The 16,103-nt window shown below is 55.1% G+C and overlaps 1 protein-coding gene across 1 annotated transcript in view; it reads left to right on the plus strand.

The window, feature by feature from the left end:
* Nucleotides 1-1,415: 1,415 nt before the first annotated feature.
* The window catches only part of CNGB1 (cyclic nucleotide gated channel subunit beta 1), a 29,744-nt gene continuing 15,056 nt past the window's right edge, over nt 1,416-16,103 (plus strand). Inside the window, exons 1-16 of the mRNA XM_063333178.1 lie at nt 1,416-1,514; nt 1,778-1,938; nt 2,154-2,283; nt 2,520-2,562; nt 2,733-2,835; nt 2,920-3,001; nt 3,548-3,587; nt 3,954-4,104; nt 4,209-4,284; nt 4,825-4,861; nt 8,331-8,506; nt 8,731-8,843; nt 12,316-12,445; nt 12,798-12,857; nt 13,476-13,710; nt 14,950-15,088. Coding sequence (XP_063189248.1) covers nt 1,416-1,514; nt 1,778-1,938; nt 2,154-2,283; nt 2,520-2,562; nt 2,733-2,835; nt 2,920-3,001; nt 3,548-3,587; nt 3,954-4,104; nt 4,209-4,284; nt 4,825-4,861; nt 8,331-8,506; nt 8,731-8,843; nt 12,316-12,445; nt 12,798-12,857; nt 13,476-13,710; nt 14,950-15,088 — 1,775 coding nt within the window. The remainder of the gene's footprint in view (nt 1,515-1,777; nt 1,939-2,153; nt 2,284-2,519; nt 2,563-2,732; nt 2,836-2,919; nt 3,002-3,547; nt 3,588-3,953; nt 4,105-4,208; nt 4,285-4,824; nt 4,862-8,330; nt 8,507-8,730; nt 8,844-12,315; nt 12,446-12,797; nt 12,858-13,475; nt 13,711-14,949; nt 15,089-16,103) is intronic.

The following is a 16,103-nucleotide window of genomic DNA, read 5'->3' on the forward strand; positions in this document are numbered from 1 at the left end:
GTCTGACCCATCTAGAAATTTTACTGTGGCAATTCCTACAGCCCTTGGTTACCAGTAAGAGTGTCTTGCAGGGGGTTTAGGACCTATCACCCACCCACGAATCCTATAGGAATCGCTTCGGTCCTTCACCGGCCAAGTCCCTCGCGGGAGATTGGAACCGCGGTTAGAAGACCTCCACAATCATTTCGGAACCAGGTTCCGTCTCAATCACACTCTTACACACAGGCAACCGAATCCCACCCAACCGAACGGTATACACTTTAAATACTTACGACTCCGTCGTCTTCGTTTGGATCTTCGCGCGCAGAATTACAGGTAAAATAAACTGCTGCAGCCGGCAAGGGAGCTCATAAAAATAAAAATCAAAATCTTTTCTTTGCTTGCCTTTACTCAGGTTCAGGATGGCGTTAGTCCCGACCTGACCTGATCAGGAGCCACCTAATGGTGGGGCGCCCCTCCTAGATCAAGTGAGAATTCAGGAACTAAGACCATCCCGGACGAGCCCCCAAATTGTGATAAATGATTTAATCGCAAACAGGATTCCAATTAGAATTTATAATTTATTAAAGGAATAAAGGCAAGCAAACAGCGCTGGGTGTGCCGGGGGTCTCTGCCCAACCAAGACACACACCTTACAGACCCCATTTTTGGTTTATATCTCCTATACTAATACATATTCATAACTGCCTCTAAAATGGTTGGCCCTTGCCAAAAATGGGTGTATCCCCCCTCTTACAGGTCACTATGCAGATAACAACAGGTCCGGTTTAAGTTGGTATTCTAGAATGTTCACCAGGTGGCTCCTGCAAAACACAGACATGACAGACACACCGTCTCGTCTGCGGCCAGACAGACAAAACAATCAAAGGTCACACTTCACCCTGTGGCCCTAACACTGTTCCACACTGACACGAATCAGTTAAGCACATTTCACAGGACTTGATCTTGTTCATGAGCAAACTCCACGCAAATTGCTGCTGTTTTTCAGCCCTTGGATGAGAAGTGAGGGGGAGCATCGAGGACCCTGAGCAGAGCATCACAGCTCCTGGGATCTGTCTCTGGGGCTTCACGAGCACTTCTCCTTGTGGGGCCCTAGCTGTGGAGGGCTGTGCAAAAAAAAACCCCAAAAGAGTGGTTGCGTTTAGGAAAAGCAAGTTTAACTAAGCCTGCAAGCTTAAAATGGGCGGTGTAGTTTGCTCACAGTAACAGTAATGGGCCAAGGGTTGAGCCGGCTTTGGTCCGGCTGCGCTGCAGTGCTGCGTTTCCCAAGCAGGACGCGGAAACGGAAGGACACTGAGGACCTTTTTGGGCTGTCCTGAGTACAGCGTTGAGCGTCTGGTGCACCCAGCGTTCCCGGGCAGCGTGCACCGTTGCTGCTGGCCAGAGACCCCTCCTGGCTACCCACAGGCGGAGGGATGCTGGGCTGGATCGAGCGGGTGGTTCCCCAGCCCCCGGTGCCTCATCTGACAGAGGAGATCCCCCCGGCCCCAGTGCGGGACCCGGAGCCGGCTAAGGTGAGCAGGGACCCAGTTTGTGGGGTACCATGAACTGGGTGGAAAGACGCCTGGTGCCTCCATGGCCAGCCCTGGTGCTGCGGTACCCAGGGATGCTCCACAGCATCCCCAGGAACGATGGGGGCCAGGATGCACTCCCAGCTCTGAGCTGCTGGGAGGCAGCAGAAGGGATGGGGAGTCCCTGGGGTTTGCAGCTGCCTTTGCAGAGGGGACACTGTCCCCTGCACTTCACCCTCTGACACCCTCTGCCTTTTACCCTGAAGGCACCGACACGAAAGGCTGGTGGCCCTGGGGATGCTGCTGCCCACGCACGCACCGAGGGTAAGCCCCCTCAGCGGGGGACGCGCTGGCTCGGGCAGGGGACCGGCGTCACTTTACCAGCTGGTCCCCCTCCTGCCCGGCACGCCGGGGGGCTGGCGGAGCAGTGATGGGAGCTTTCTTTTATTTTCCCTGCTGCCACTGAAGAAACGGAAAAGAAAGTGGGATTTGCGGTCCCCGAGGACCAAGGCTCTGTGTTTGAGAGGTATTGCACTTGCACCCTCCAGCGTGCGACACGCTTTGCTGGGGATTTTGCTTTCAGTTGGGGGCTGGATGCCTGGGATGGGGGATCCCAGCCTGACTCACCCCCTTCCCTGGCAGCGTGGGGAGCAGTGTACTCTCCTGGCTCTCCCAGGGGCTGGAGAAGGTGATTCCCCAGCCGGTTCCGGCCCCAGGAACACTGCAGGCGCTCGGGAAGAGCTTCGAGATGAGCATCGACGTTCCCGATCAGGTAGGTGACAGATCTGGGCAAAGGTCTGGCATATTTGGGCTCCTAGCTCTTTTTACCTTCTCCTTGTCTTTTCCTTCCTATTACTCCCCCAGCACTAACTGGGAGTATGAAACCTGCCCCTGGGGGTTCTGCCTTCATCCATCCCTGGGGAAAGGGCAGGTTTCCCTCCCCACACAGCAGGATGAGCCCCCCCCCCGTCGGCTGCCGGGCAGGTGACAGTCTGTTTGGCTTTTCAGACGGAGGTCCAGATCCTCAAGGACGAGGAAGTGGATGCTTTGGGTAAGGAGAGCCGGGGGCCCTTTCTGCGTCTCCCACATTCCACGTCCTACCTCCCCGGCTGGTGATGCTGGCGCTGTTGGCCCCTTGAGACCGCTGATGGGGGGACCCGGAGCTCCCAGGAGTGCAGGTCCCGTCTCTCCCCCGCCGCCACAGCACCACTCTCCTTGCAGAGATAACCCCCTTTGATCCCGAGGAGGACGAGCTGGACGGCGGCGGGTCGGAGACTGGCAGCTGCGGGCCGGAGGCTGGCTCAGATACCATGTTGGAGGAGTGGTGGGTCCTTGGGGAGGCTGGCAGGGGGTCGCGGGAAGGCAGGAGGGGTGCAGGATGAGCTCCCTGACCATGCTCTCCCCGCAGGGCAGGAGCGCGGGTGCTCAGCTGGCTGGTGCAGGGCTTCGAGAGGATTGTGCCACAGCCGGAGACGCCGAAAAAGCCAGAGGTGAGCACTGCCTTACCCGGAGAGACAGGGGAGCTGCTGGGCAGAGGTGACAGCGGAGCAGACTCCCCTTCTTCTTGCATGTCCTGGCTGGGACCCTGGTGGGGGGAAACTTCAGGGGAAATTTAGCAGAGTGCAAGAGGGACCTCGGGGTGCTGTGCTGGCGCTCCCCAACCTGCCTGCACACCAGGGGGACCCTCCATATGGGACCCGCTGGTGCCAACAATGCCGCTGGGGTCTGGGTTTAATGGTTCTTGTCAATGAAATGGAGGCAGTTTTCACAGAATCATAGAATCTTCATGGTTGGAAAGGACCCTTGAAATCATCAAGTGGAGGGTGTGTGAGACTGCACATGGGTCCCCTTGGGGTGGGGGACATGACTGCCTGGGGTGATGTGGGGCCACAGACCATCCACCCATCCGTCCACTCATCCGTCCACTCATCCGTCCACCCATCCACCCACCCATCCACACATCCATCCATCCATCCATCCATCCATCCATCCATCCATCCATCCATCCATCCGTCCCTCTCTCTGTCTCTCTGCAGCTGGAGCTGAGGGAGCAGAAGGGCAAAGCTGTGGCAGGAGGTGAGCAATCCCCCTTCCCTGGGTGATCCTTCCATAGGGGACGCTCTGCTATCGAGAACCTGGGTGCAGGCAGGCACCAGCACTGGGGGCTGCCCTCCATCCCCGTGCCCTGGGGTACTGACTGCCGAGAGGGGTGGGCACGCCGGGTCCTGGCATCACGGAACTGCCACCACGCCACATCTGTCCCCAAACTGCCCGTGTCCTTGTCCCAGGCTGGGTCCCCGGGGGAGAAGCTGCCAGGGAGATGCCCCAAGCCCGTCCCTCTGTGGGAGGTGACCCTTCCTCGCTTTCTTCCCTTCCCCAACAATTTATAAGATGACCACCGCGTTGCCTACCCGCCTTCTCCTTCCAAATAAACCTGAGCAGGCACAAAAGGGACTAAAACCCAGGCAAAGTCAAAAAGCAGCGTTTCGGCTGCCCAGAGCCTCCCAGGAGCAGTGGAGCCAGTAGTGGCTGAGGAGCAGCCGGAGCCGGTGGCCACCCTCATCCCTCCGTCGCTGGCTGGGGACGGCAGCAGGTAACCGTGGTGGGACGTTCTGCCTGGGTACTGTGGCCAGAGGGATGGTGATGTGGGAGCAAAGGCACCGGCAGCCAGGTCTAACAGCGGTTTCTGGTCACTAGGATGTTTGCCTGGTTCGTTCAGGGCTTGGAGAAGGTGATGCCACAGCCGGTGACCAGGGAGAAGCAGGACACACAGGTACGCTGGCTCCTGGACAGGCAAAGGGCATGCGAATGCCACGTCCCCAGCAGGGAGGGCATCCCCTGCCCCGCCGGTGACACTACATATCAGTGCTGGGGTCTGCTGTGGTTTGTCCTGTCACACAGCTCCTTTGAGAAAACAAATCCCCACGACCTGTCTAGCTGGCGAAAACCAGGATTTGGCCTCTAAGCAGCAAGAGAGAGCTCGTAGTGTGTGTTTTCTTTGCTGTTTCCTTGCCTTTCGGTGTAGCACAGGTGGTGTCTGTGTCCAGCTCTAAGGAGAAGCAGCAGCAGCAGCTTTCCACGCTCCCCTTTCCTTCCCTGGCCCCTGGGAGAGCTCACTGATGCGCTCCTTGCCCTTTACCGCCGCACGTAGGGATGCTCGTGCCCATGGCCAAGCCATCTGACATGCCCCTAGAAATCACACAGGGAATTTAGGGTAAAAGGGGAGTGTTTACTGCAAATGGGGCGTTTAGGGTAAAAATTTAGGTTTACTCAAAATGGGCAGTGTCTCATGTTTCCCTTTCCCTCCTGGCAGGGAGTGGCCGCAGCAACCTCGAGTCCCGTGGAAGAAAGTAAGTAGTTGCTCCATCTCGGTTAGCTTGCCAAGGTCAGAAAGCGGTTATTGGGATGAGGACCTGCTGGTGGCTTTTATCCCCTGGGCTGCTGTGGCTGCCAGCAGGGACCCCCTGGAATCCCCCTGGGAAGCTCTGAGGGGCTGTTGCCGCTTGAGAAGCAGGAGCAGATCTGGGGTTGTGGCACGGACTAGGGAGAGCTCAGGCGGTGGGAGCTTCTCCAGCATCCCACATCCTCGGGTCCCAGGTTTTGAGGTTAGTGGTGATACCAAGTTCTGTCCTTGAGCTGTGCCAGAAGATGTTTGCCAAGCCAGCAGGATCTGATCAGAGGATTACAAGGGAACTCAAACCTGCCGCCGTCATTACCCACATTGCCACGTTTGCTGCTGAGCTGGAGGGTGTTTGCCGAGCCTGGTGTGAGATGTCTAGGGAGGTACCTCAGGAAAACAAAATCCTGGGATTATATGTGTTAGGTACGAGTCTGCACGGTTGTAGGAAGATGTGGGGCTCATGCCGCTGCTTGCCTGCCCATGGAGGGGGACACGGGCCAGCTCTGTGGGCAGCCCAGCTTGTCTACCCATGCCAGCCACGTCGCAGGTTGCTGAGCAAAACGGGGAGCCCAGCTGGGAGCCGCAGATGCCTCCATGGATGGGACCCAGCAGGGGAGGTGTCACAACCCCGTGCAAGCGTGCTCCCTGGGAAGGAGCAGTCGGTCAGGCTGTGGGAGCTGCTGAGGTGAGCAGGGACCCGCTGCAGCATGCGGAGGCTGTGCATCCCTCCGGGTGCAGGCTGGGAGGTCGCTCCCGCCGAGACAGCAGCCGCTTGGTGGGCTCTTGGAGCGGGAAATCCTGCTGGAAGGCATTTCTCCAGGTGTTTGTACAAACTGGATGCCTGAGCACTGCTGTGGGCCTTGGGAAGAGGCAAAACCAGCGGGATGCTGCTGCACGGGCAGGGCAGATGCACCCTTTGTGCGTGGCTGGCCCCTGTTACGGCGCACTTTGGTGCCTCGAGGCGTCTCAAGGTCCCTTAATCTGCCTGAGGAAGGGAGAGATCGGGTCGAGGGAGAGATCTGCCCGGCACCAAACTGTCAGCACGCTCATTAATGTTTTCCTTCTCCTTTTGTTTCAGGGGGCAAAGGGGCTTAGCGCCTCTGAAACAAATGGAAAACGAAGAAGGTGGTGGGCCAGCCCGAGGAGAAAGGCGCAGCTGGGGAGGAGAAGCAAAGGGCAATCCGCAAATGGTCTCTAGCTCCTTCCCAGCTGGGGCAGCGGGGACGCGAGGCTGGCTGCGTGTCCCTGGTCCCAGGGCTGTCCCTGTCCCGGCTCCCTCTTGGCTCAGGGAACCGGAGCTCTTGGTTTTGCAGGATAATGTCTATGAGACAGGAGCTGCAATTTATAGGAGGGTAGAAAAGCATCGCTCAGGACACTTTGGAGGCAGAAAGCCTCTTGCTGCAGCCTCCCAACACTCCTGGCCCTCTCAACACCCTCGCCAGCATCCAAATATTCACCTCTGAGACCTCCGGCTGAAGCCCGCAGGTGTCTTTTAGCCGACTTCTGCCTCCAAGGTGTAACACTATAAAGCTCTTTAAGCTCTTATCAGCTTCTTATTGCTTTTCTTCCATTAAGTAAGTGTTTTCTCCCAGCAAGTGGAAAGGGCTCTGGTTTGCAGCAGCAAATGCAGGCAGCTGAGGTTCATCTCTAGGCAAACAGGTAGGAGTTAATGGTTAAAAGCCTTTGCTCAGATCCTCCTTGTGGGAGAACTTACCCCAAACTCTCCTTACTCCTGGCTATGGCTGCTCTCTCCTGAAGCTCATGGCTCCTTGGGTGCAGCACTGGTGGTGGTGGCAGGAGTGTCCCGGCAGGGAGGGGATCCCAGGGGTTGTCTCCAGCCCAGAGGCGTGCGGGCAGGTGTAGCTGGTGCCGGCACACTGGGCTGGATGGGGTGAGAGCCCCTACACCCCCGGTTCTTAGTACAGACCTTAGAATGGCAGAATGGTTTGGGTTGGGAGGAACCTTCAGAGATGATCCTGTCCGTGGGCAGGGACATGTTCCACCAGATGAGGTTGGTCAAAGGCCTGTCCAACCCGACCTTCAACACCTCCAATGATGGCACATCCCCAGCTTCTCCAGGCAACCTCTTCCATTGTCTCTCTGCCCTCGTTATATGACATTTCTCCCTTATCTCTGATCAAAATCTACCTTCTTTGGGTTTAAAACCGCTGCCCCTTGTCTTGTCACAAGAGGCCTTGGCAAAAAGTCTTTCTCCATCTTTCGTATAAGCCCCTTTGATATATTGAAAGATCGCGGTAAGGTCTCCCACCATCTCATTGCATCTCTTCAGGACGATCTGGGCAGCCAAATGACCACCCCGAGCCCCATCCCTGTGTCCTTAATGGACCCCGCTGGTACCAGCCTACAATTTTAGTATTTGCCCTGTTTTCATATAATGCATCCAAAAGTTGTGGCATGTTTTAAAAGCCATCTCACTCATTGCTGTCCTGCATTTTAATTAACGGAGATCGAGAGGGAAGAGGCTAAAGGCAGCATGGGCACTGTGGGGAGGGTAAATACAGCACAGAGCCGACCGGGGGTGGGTTTCCTGCCTTTCTGTAGTTGAATTTGCACGTTTCCTATTAGCTTTGCTGCAGGCGTGTAAGATTTGTTGTCAGGCAGACCTCAAAATAAACTGGTTTTACGGTATGCGGATGTGCTTCCTCCTCCTGTTTCTCCGGTGTGTGCCTGGTGCGGTAGGATGGGTACCCCTGGGACATGGAGAAGGCTGGTCCTCACCCACGCTCCGAGGTCGGACCCGCTCTCTTCACTTTGCAGCTGGTCCGACAGCCTCCCCAGGAACCCGCCGTGGGTTTTCCCCCAGCCACGCTGGGAAATCGTGGGGTGCGTGGGATGCTTCCTACGCCATGCCCAAGGCAGCGTTCAGAGCAGACGCGGCGTGTTGCTCGCGGCGTTGCAAGGTGGGCTCTGGGTTGCATCTTGCACTGCAAAACAAGGGCCCTTGGGCTGTGCTAGCACAGCGTTTCGCTCAGGGTTGGCAAGGGGAAAGGCTTTGGGCTCTTCCCGCTGCCGCTGCTGTTTGCAAGGAGAGCCAAAATGTGGCCTGGAGACAGGCCAAATCGTCTGCTGGTGGAGGTGCTAACGCACATAGGGAAGCCAAGCATCTGCATGCAAAGGGTAGTAGTTTTCATAGGTCTTTGGACGCACTTGGCACAAAGTGGTGGATTTTCTTCTTTCTCCTTGGCAAAAGTGCCCAAGGCATCCATCTGGCACAGCTCGGGGTGCCGGTGGCGTGCGTGGGTCTGTGCAGGCTGAGAGGTGCTTCAGCCCTGGCACATGGTGGCAGCTCCGCGTTGAGAGCAGCTAAAATGTGGGATCTGCCCTGGCCCTACCCCTGGCGTCTCGAAAACGGGCTCCTCTCACTTCATCGCCTCCCTTTTCCCCCGTTCATGTTTCAGTTCATATTGTCCCTGGGGAACCCGAGGAGACCGACCTTGTCCTGGAAGAGATCAATGATGACTGGATTAATGAAGCCACGTGCGAGATGATGGCCTGGGGTCGTGAGGCCAAGCTGGTGGCAGATGCTCATCCCTCTTCCCCCCATACAGGAGGAGCCTCAGGAAGAAGAAAACAGGTAGAAGGAGATGCTGCTGATGGGCAGCTCTGTGTGCCCCTCTGGCCACCAGTGTGGTGGCCATGGGAGGGGACAGGCATGTCCCTGGGCATCCCTCCTTGCCAGTGCTGGTGGTTGGAGCTGGCATGGGGGGCAAGCCGAGGGCACCCATTTCCAAAGAGGGGGACACCCGAAGGACCCAAAAAGCATTTGAGCAAAAACAGCCTTTCCTTCTGGTGTTGAAGACTCTGTGGTGTTGGAGTGGCAGAGCCATGAGTGCAATGCTTCATGACGCCCTGCAGAAGACAGCTGAAGCATGGTCTGCTTCGGCTTTCCCTGAGCAGATTTTGGCCCTAAGGTGAGACAGTTTGGACCTCGGTCCTATCAGCTGTGCCTGCAACCATCACGACATTGGGAAATGGTAGTCTTCTCTGTTATAATTCACCCTGCTTCTTCCAAAAGAAAGAAGAACCCCTGCTGAGGTCCTCCCGAGGGGCTGGGGCAATGCGTTCAGAGCCAGGAGTGGGCTGCGTTGCATCAGGGGGTGGGCATGCAAGCTCCCAAAGGGTTTGGGAGCCCCCCAAAATGCTCCCTGTGCCCAGCACATGTGCAGGGGAGGGTGAGCGACATGGGCTCCGACGTGGGCAATTGCTCAGGTGCAAGTGAGCCACGGGTGATGCCCGGAGCCACATTTGCTCAGCGGAGCTCTCTTCTACTCAGCCAGAAAACACTGGACATGTTAGAAAAATATTTTTCGGATTTTTTTTTTCCCCCTTAGTATCTGAGCCTGAGAAGCTGTGGGCAGCAAGCACGCCCTGTCCTGGAGGCTGGATTTCATTTTGGTCAAAATCAGCAACAAGTGACCCCTAAGCACATCCTCTCTCTGTGCTGCAAGGGGGAATTTGAAGGCTCGAGGACTCTGGTTTTGCATTCCCAAACTTGTTTCGCATTTTTCCTCCCACCCGCCTGGGGCCACAGACACAAAGGGGCTGTGAAACAGCGTTGTGACCAGTGTGCCCGAGCGTGTGTGTCCCCCGCGAGGTGTCGGCTGGGGGGTGGCGGGAGAACACCTCTGCTGAAGGGGCTGCAGAGACTGGTAGTGCTCCTCTTGTGAGGCTCAGCCATACTTTTTGGATTTCACCTCATGAGTTTCTCTTCCCAGGCTGTGGTCGTGCTCCCTGAGCGCTGCCAAGGAGGAGGAGGAGGAGGAGGAGGGAAAAGGAGGAGGAAGAGCAGGAGGAGGAAAGAGGAGGAGGAGAAGAGGAGGAGGAGGAGGAGAAGAAGGAGGAGGGGGAGGAAGAGGAGGAGAAGAAGGAGGAGGAGAGTGTAGGGGTGAGTGACTGCCTTTATGGCTTTGTTGGAAACCAGCGTGGACACAATGTTGTATTCAGCTGCATTCCCAAGCCGCAGATGCTGAGGCACCAGGGGAGGAGGGAGCGCCTCTCGGCAGAGCGGAGCTCCCCAAGCCGGCAGACGGGAGGGATGCGCTGGGGAGAGGGTGCGCTCCGGGAGGGGTGGGGTCCTGGAGGGATGCGCTCCGGGAGGGATGGGGTCCTGGAGGCATGCGCTGGGGAGGGATTGCGCTCGGAGAAGGATGCACTGGGGAAGGATGCGCTCGGGGGGAAGGATGCGCTGGGGAGGGATGCGCTCGGGGAGCGATGCGCTCGGAGAAGGATGCACTGGGGAAGGATGCGCTCGGAGAAGGATGTGCTGGGGAAGGATGCACTGGGGAAGGATGCGCTCGGGGAAGGATGCGCTCGGAGAAGGATGCACTTGGAGAAGGATGCACTGGGGAAGGATGCGCTCAGGGAAGGATGCGCTCGGGGAAGGATGCGCTCGGGGAAGGATGCACTGGGGAAGGATGCACTGGGGAAGGATGCGCTGGGGAGGGATGCGCTCGGGGAAGGATGCTTTCGCAAACTGGCTCAGCCCAGGGCTCGCTGCTGACGCGGCACCTGGTGACAGGCAAGCGTCTCCTAGAGACACGGGCTCCATCTCCACCGCAGCCGCCCGTAGCAGCCACAGCCCGCGGCCCTCCCCTCCCGCCGGGTCCGGCAGCTCGGCCAAGCTGGAGCTGCGGCTTGTGCCTTCCTCGGGAGCGGGGACCAGCCCCCGGAGAAGGTCCACGTTATTTAAAACCATATCCAATAACGCAGGGCACTTGGGATTATTATGAGTGTTACGGAGCTGAATTTAAAGACAGGATTATGTGTTGTACCTGCAAAGGCTACTTAATACAAGTAGGTAGAATTTTACTTTTTTTTTTTTTTCGCCTGTTGTAGCAAATAGTCGAGTTATTGTCAGCTGGTTTAGGTGGTGACTTTGGTCTAGATTGTATTCAGAAAAATCTTTTTGCTTAGTTTAGTGGTTTGCTCTGATTTCATGTCAGATAAGCATTTAGGGATTTATTACCTAGTGCTAAAATATTATCCTCTGTTAATTCTGCTGAAGTAGCTAGATTTTCAGGAAGAAGTGGAAAACGTGTGATTATTCAGTGTTAAAACCATCTCTTTTTATCTCATCAAAATCTGTTCCTGGAGCTCCGCTATAGAAACTTGAGCTTCGGTTGCAGGGTGAATGATGTGCGGTTCCATCCTTTGATGTATTGGTCTGTTTATGGGAAAAGACACTGCAACAGGTTTTCTAGATTAGGATGAAAAGACCCATGATTGATTGCATTCGAAGGGAGCCTAATTTAAAAAAAAAAAAAAAAAGGTGGAAAGTTATTTAAAATCATTTTTAAAAGACCTTGGAAAATAACAGTTTTTCAGGACATGGAGATAAAAAAGAAAAACTATCCCCTGCTTGTTACATACATCTTCTGACTCAGGACCTCCCAAGAATACAGAAAGATGGGTTTTTTTCAATTTTCATGCATTTTGCTGCCCTAAAATCTTTTTTCATTAGCCCAAATCCTCACTTTGCTTCTCTCACCAGGAAAAGAGCAAATCAGGAGATAAGCACAAAGAACGAACATGATGAGGCTTTTTTTTTTTTTTTTCAGTTGTAAAGTTATGTTAAACCAAGGAAATCTGTTTTGTGAGCCCCCTTTGTCAGAATGGCGGAGCTGGGGTCTGCGCTTGCTGCTGAAGGAAAATGGGAATTAAGCGTCCTGGTGGTGTCTTGCAGGGGCAAAGTGGGATTCGGATGGTGCTTGCGGGACAGCCCTGCCTGGAAATTAGGCTCTCAGCTTTTTATTTGGCAAATTTTATTTATATGAAAATTATTATGCACCGCAGGAGAAGTATACTGCCTGTATCTTTCTGCTTATGCAATTTTTGCTCATGCATATGCAATGCCCTGCATTATCTAATGCACCTCTCACCTGGTCTCCCACATAGGACTTTTTTGCAAGTCCCTTTTAGCCCAAGCAGCATCACTACTGTATTGAACTAGGATTTCTGTGGTATTGTTCGCCTGCCAATGGGGCTTGCGGCGTAGCTGGAGGAGCAGTGCTCCCCGAAACTGGGCGAGCAATGGGGTGCATCGTTCCCATTGATGTGATGCCTCCCCTGTTGACACGATGTGTCCCCTGCTGGTGTGATCAATGATGACACCCCGACACGATGCCATCACCATTGATGTGGTGCCCCCCATTGACGTGATGTGTGCCCCGTTAACGTGGTGCCATCCTATTGACGTGATGCCATCCCCTGTTGACGTGATACGTCCCCTGTTGATGTGATGCCATCCCCATTGACGTGATGCCATTCCCATTGACGTCATGTGTCCCCCGTTGTTGTGATGCCCCCCCATCCGCAAAGTGCTTAACCTCAGAAAGGACAACAGTGAGCTCAGGCGCTTGTCCCTGCTTGATCTGTCCCATCCAGACCCCTGCTCCTGTCGCCTTGTCTCACCGCTGATGAGGGTGTGGATGAAGTCTACTTCACAGAGGAGGCCCTCAGGTTTGAGCAGCTGGAAGAAGCTGAGATAAGTGATCTCGAGAGTGCTTTTGTACAGGTACGTCATTGCTCCCTGCTTGGGCTCAGGTCTGCAGCGAGCTCTTGCTGCTCAGTGCACGCCGTGGGCTCAGAGCTCGTCTCGGGGGACGCAGCGCCCTGGCGAGGAGCAGGGACTGGGATGGGCACTGGGAATGTTGCCCACTGAAACGCCCGCGTCTCTGAACATGAGACAGCAGCAGTAACTGCACCACGGGAGAGACTCTTTCACCCTAAAATGCTGGGACTGAACCAGCTGAGAAGCTGGGGAATGGCTGTGGGGATATGGGGCACCCAGTCAAGCTGCGAAGTCTGCTCTTTTACTGATGGAGCAGGTCTTTTGCTCCTTAAAATGGCTTTTTTCGTTTTTGAAGGTGGAAGAGGAGACAGCTGAAGCTGCTGAAACTGATGCTGAAGGTATAATATATAGCTGCGTAATGTCAAATTAGGGCGAACCAAAGCAGGCAATGCAATGGGCGTGTTGCAACAGGACAAGGGGTAATGACTTTAAACTCAAAGAGGGAAGATTTAGACTCGATATAAGGAAGCCATTTTTCACACTGAGGGTGGTGAGCCCCTGGCCCAGGTTGCCCGGAGAGGTGGGAGATGCCCCATCCCTGGAAACATCCCAGACCACGTTGGACAGGGCTCTGAGCGGCCTGATCTAGTTGAAGATGTCCCTGCCCATGGCAGGGGGAGGTTGGACTAGATGGCCTTTAAGGGTCCCTTCCCACCCAAACGGTTCTATGGTTCTATGATAACTCCACTGGTGTTGGGGAAGTTGCACAAGGGACGGCTTGACCCGAGTCCTGGTACAGGCTGGGGGTTTCTCTGCCCGTGCAGCCCCGCCAAGCACCCCGATCTTGCAGCGCTGATAGAAAAATGCGTGGTAGGATGCTCACCACCACTGCTACCAACATCCGTGAGCAGAGGGGGGCAACAGAAACCCCCGCAGCCCTGCATTTCTCTGAGCTGACACAGTTGTCTTGTCTCAAACCACTCTGTGTTTTATTGCAGCTTCAGATGCCTTGTCCTTTGCTTGAAGCACCTAGGCGCCTAGCAGCATGTCTGAGCGTGCCCGAGACGTTGAGCTAGATCGGCTGGTGCATGACAAGCCGCTCGACGACGGGGATGCCTCCCCTCCTGGCCGCGGTGCGCTAGAGCAGCTCCCCAATGTCCCCAGCTACCGAGCCACCGCTGCCTCCCGCATCCCCGTCCTTGTCGCCAGCAAGCCAAAGGCTGGAGTTGTCAACCCCAATTTTTGCAATGAGGAGCAATTCCCCCTAGGTATTAGAAATGTCGGCCTCTGCGATGGGCTTGCGTAGCTTGAGGGGGGCAAAGGGTTATTCCTGGACTAGTTGCTTTTTGTCGCTTTTTTGGGAAAAAAATAAATAAAAGCCCGCTTCCTGTTGCAGCACAGAGGCTGGGGAACAAACTTCATGTTTTTTTCTGCTCTCGCCTCATCACTATGTGCCTTTCTAGCTGACCCCTAGGGAGCGCTTGCCAATATCTGTAAATGATACGCTATATGTTTCGGCCTGGTTAGCCAAAAACTCTCCATTGCACGTGCAGTTTTCTCCTTAGCCTTCTTGCAGCCCACTGGCACTAAGAGGACGGTAAAATGGAGGTTTGCTCTTCATGGTTCTCCGCCTTTTAAGCCAGAAGGACAAATTCTGTTTCTGTAGCTTTGCTTTGCTTTGTTTTTAACCAGCAAGCCAAACTCTGCTGCTTTTCCTGGCACGCAATGGGGTTTTAACTTCGCAGCCCAAACAGGCCTTTTCTCGGTGATTTGACGAAGCCGCACTCTGACCCTCTGGTCCCCCATCAGCGCGGGACAGGAGGAGACGCGCAGGGTCTTTCGGACGTGTGGAAACCTCCCTTAGACATCCTGCAGGGACTCGCTGCGTTTTGTTATGTAGCCCGGAAAAGGGATGACACTTCGCATCTTGTCCGGCTGCGGGGTCCAGCCAAGACAATCCCCAGCGCCGATCCTCCCTTGGGCAACCGGCATCTCTCCTTGCCCACAATAAACGCCCAACCTTCCAGCTTCTAAACTTTGCTCACCGCAAAACAGGGAGGCTGTAAGGCCTTATTTAACCAGTGCCTTGTTCTGCATATAAAGCAAATGCGTGTGTGATTTGGAACTTGCACGGTCTGCATGTTTATGTTCAGAAGATGCAGGAGATATCCTAGGCCCTGTGAAGCAGGTTTGCAGCTGGAAACCCTGGGTTCCTGCGTAACACCTCCAACCGATAATCCTCATCTCTGCCGTTTTCTGAACCACAGGGACGCTGGCATGGGGTAGTTGCAATCACTGCAAGCTGGGAAAGCAGAAGGAAAGCAGGTGGCGCTTCTCATAGTGTTAAAAACTGTGCAAAAACTAAAATAAATGCTCCAAACTGTTAGGAGAAAGGAGTGCCGGGCAAGTAGGGAATGGAGGGAAAAGGCGAATCCTTCCAGTGGGGTTTGGGGGATTCATCCTCACTGCCCCCCTGACTACAATTATTGTCCTTCTCCACGGGCCAGGTAATTACCCCGCCGTGGACATCAAGGACGTGGACAGCGGAGGCGATGCTGTGGAGAACGACGGTACCCACTTACCGGTGCCCACCGCTGGCGCTCCCAACATGCTGGCGGTGCCCGGCGCGGCTCCGGCATCCCCCAGGTACGGCTCTGCCCCAGCGTGGCCCCCACCTCTGGGTTCTCACCCCCTGACAGAGCTGGTACAGGAAAAAATTTATACAACCGCATGGAGCAACCCGTTTCTGGCAGGTTTGGACAGTGAGCCGGGGTGGTGTGTGTCCCGCAGGTGTCACCCCTGTGCAAGGCAGGGGAGATGGCAAAAGCCTTGCCTCTTGTTTGCATTTTTTAATTAAATGGTTACATTTTGTTTAAAGCTTTCGGGGCCGGGGATGATCTTGTCTGTGTGTCCTCCTGGAGACAGGCTCGGTCCCCAGGCTGTGCTCAGATCCCATTTGTCCTCACACGTGTCTGTGCTCCCAAACTCAGAGCGCGGCATGTCCGTGTGCTGGGTGCAGGCTTTCATCGTAAAACCCATCAATTTTCTTCTTGCTTTTTTGCCGGAAGGGTTTGCAGCGCCTCACCCCAGACTTTGTGCCTTTGGATCAAGGATGCTTGGAGAGGGGGAGCGTTAAAACTGAGTTTTAAAATCGAGGCCAGAGGAAACCGATGGGTTTTTTGGTCGTTGTTGAGGTTTCTTTGATGCTTGTTCTTGCAGAGCATTAAAAATAAAAATGAAGGTGATTTTTCCACTGAAAACCAGGTGTTATATTCAGCCTCACTTAATAGTTTGGAACTTTTATTCTGTCCTGTGGCAACAAGCTCATTGCTAGAGAGCGGTCGAGGCTCGTCCTGAGCCGCACGGCACTCGGGATCAGTTTGGGGAAACAACTTTGGCAGTCGCTGCTTGGGACGTATTTTCTCTCTCAAGTTGATGAACAGCACTGGTGAGGTCCCACCTCGAAGGCTGTGTCCAGTTTTGGGCCCCTCACCTCAGAAAAGACACTGAGGTGCTGGAGCGTGTCCAGGGAAGGGCAACGGAGCTGGTGAGGGGTCTGGAGCACAAGTCCTGTGAGGAGCGGCTGAGGGAGCTGGGGGTGTTCAGCCTGGAGAAGAGGAGGCTGAGGGGAGACCTTCTCGCTCTCTGCAACTCCCTGAAA

This window comes from Chroicocephalus ridibundus, chromosome 4 (genome assembly GCF_963924245.1).
Source record: "Chroicocephalus ridibundus chromosome 4, bChrRid1.1, whole genome shotgun sequence".
Lineage (NCBI taxonomy): Eukaryota > Metazoa > Chordata > Aves > Charadriiformes > Laridae > Chroicocephalus > Chroicocephalus ridibundus.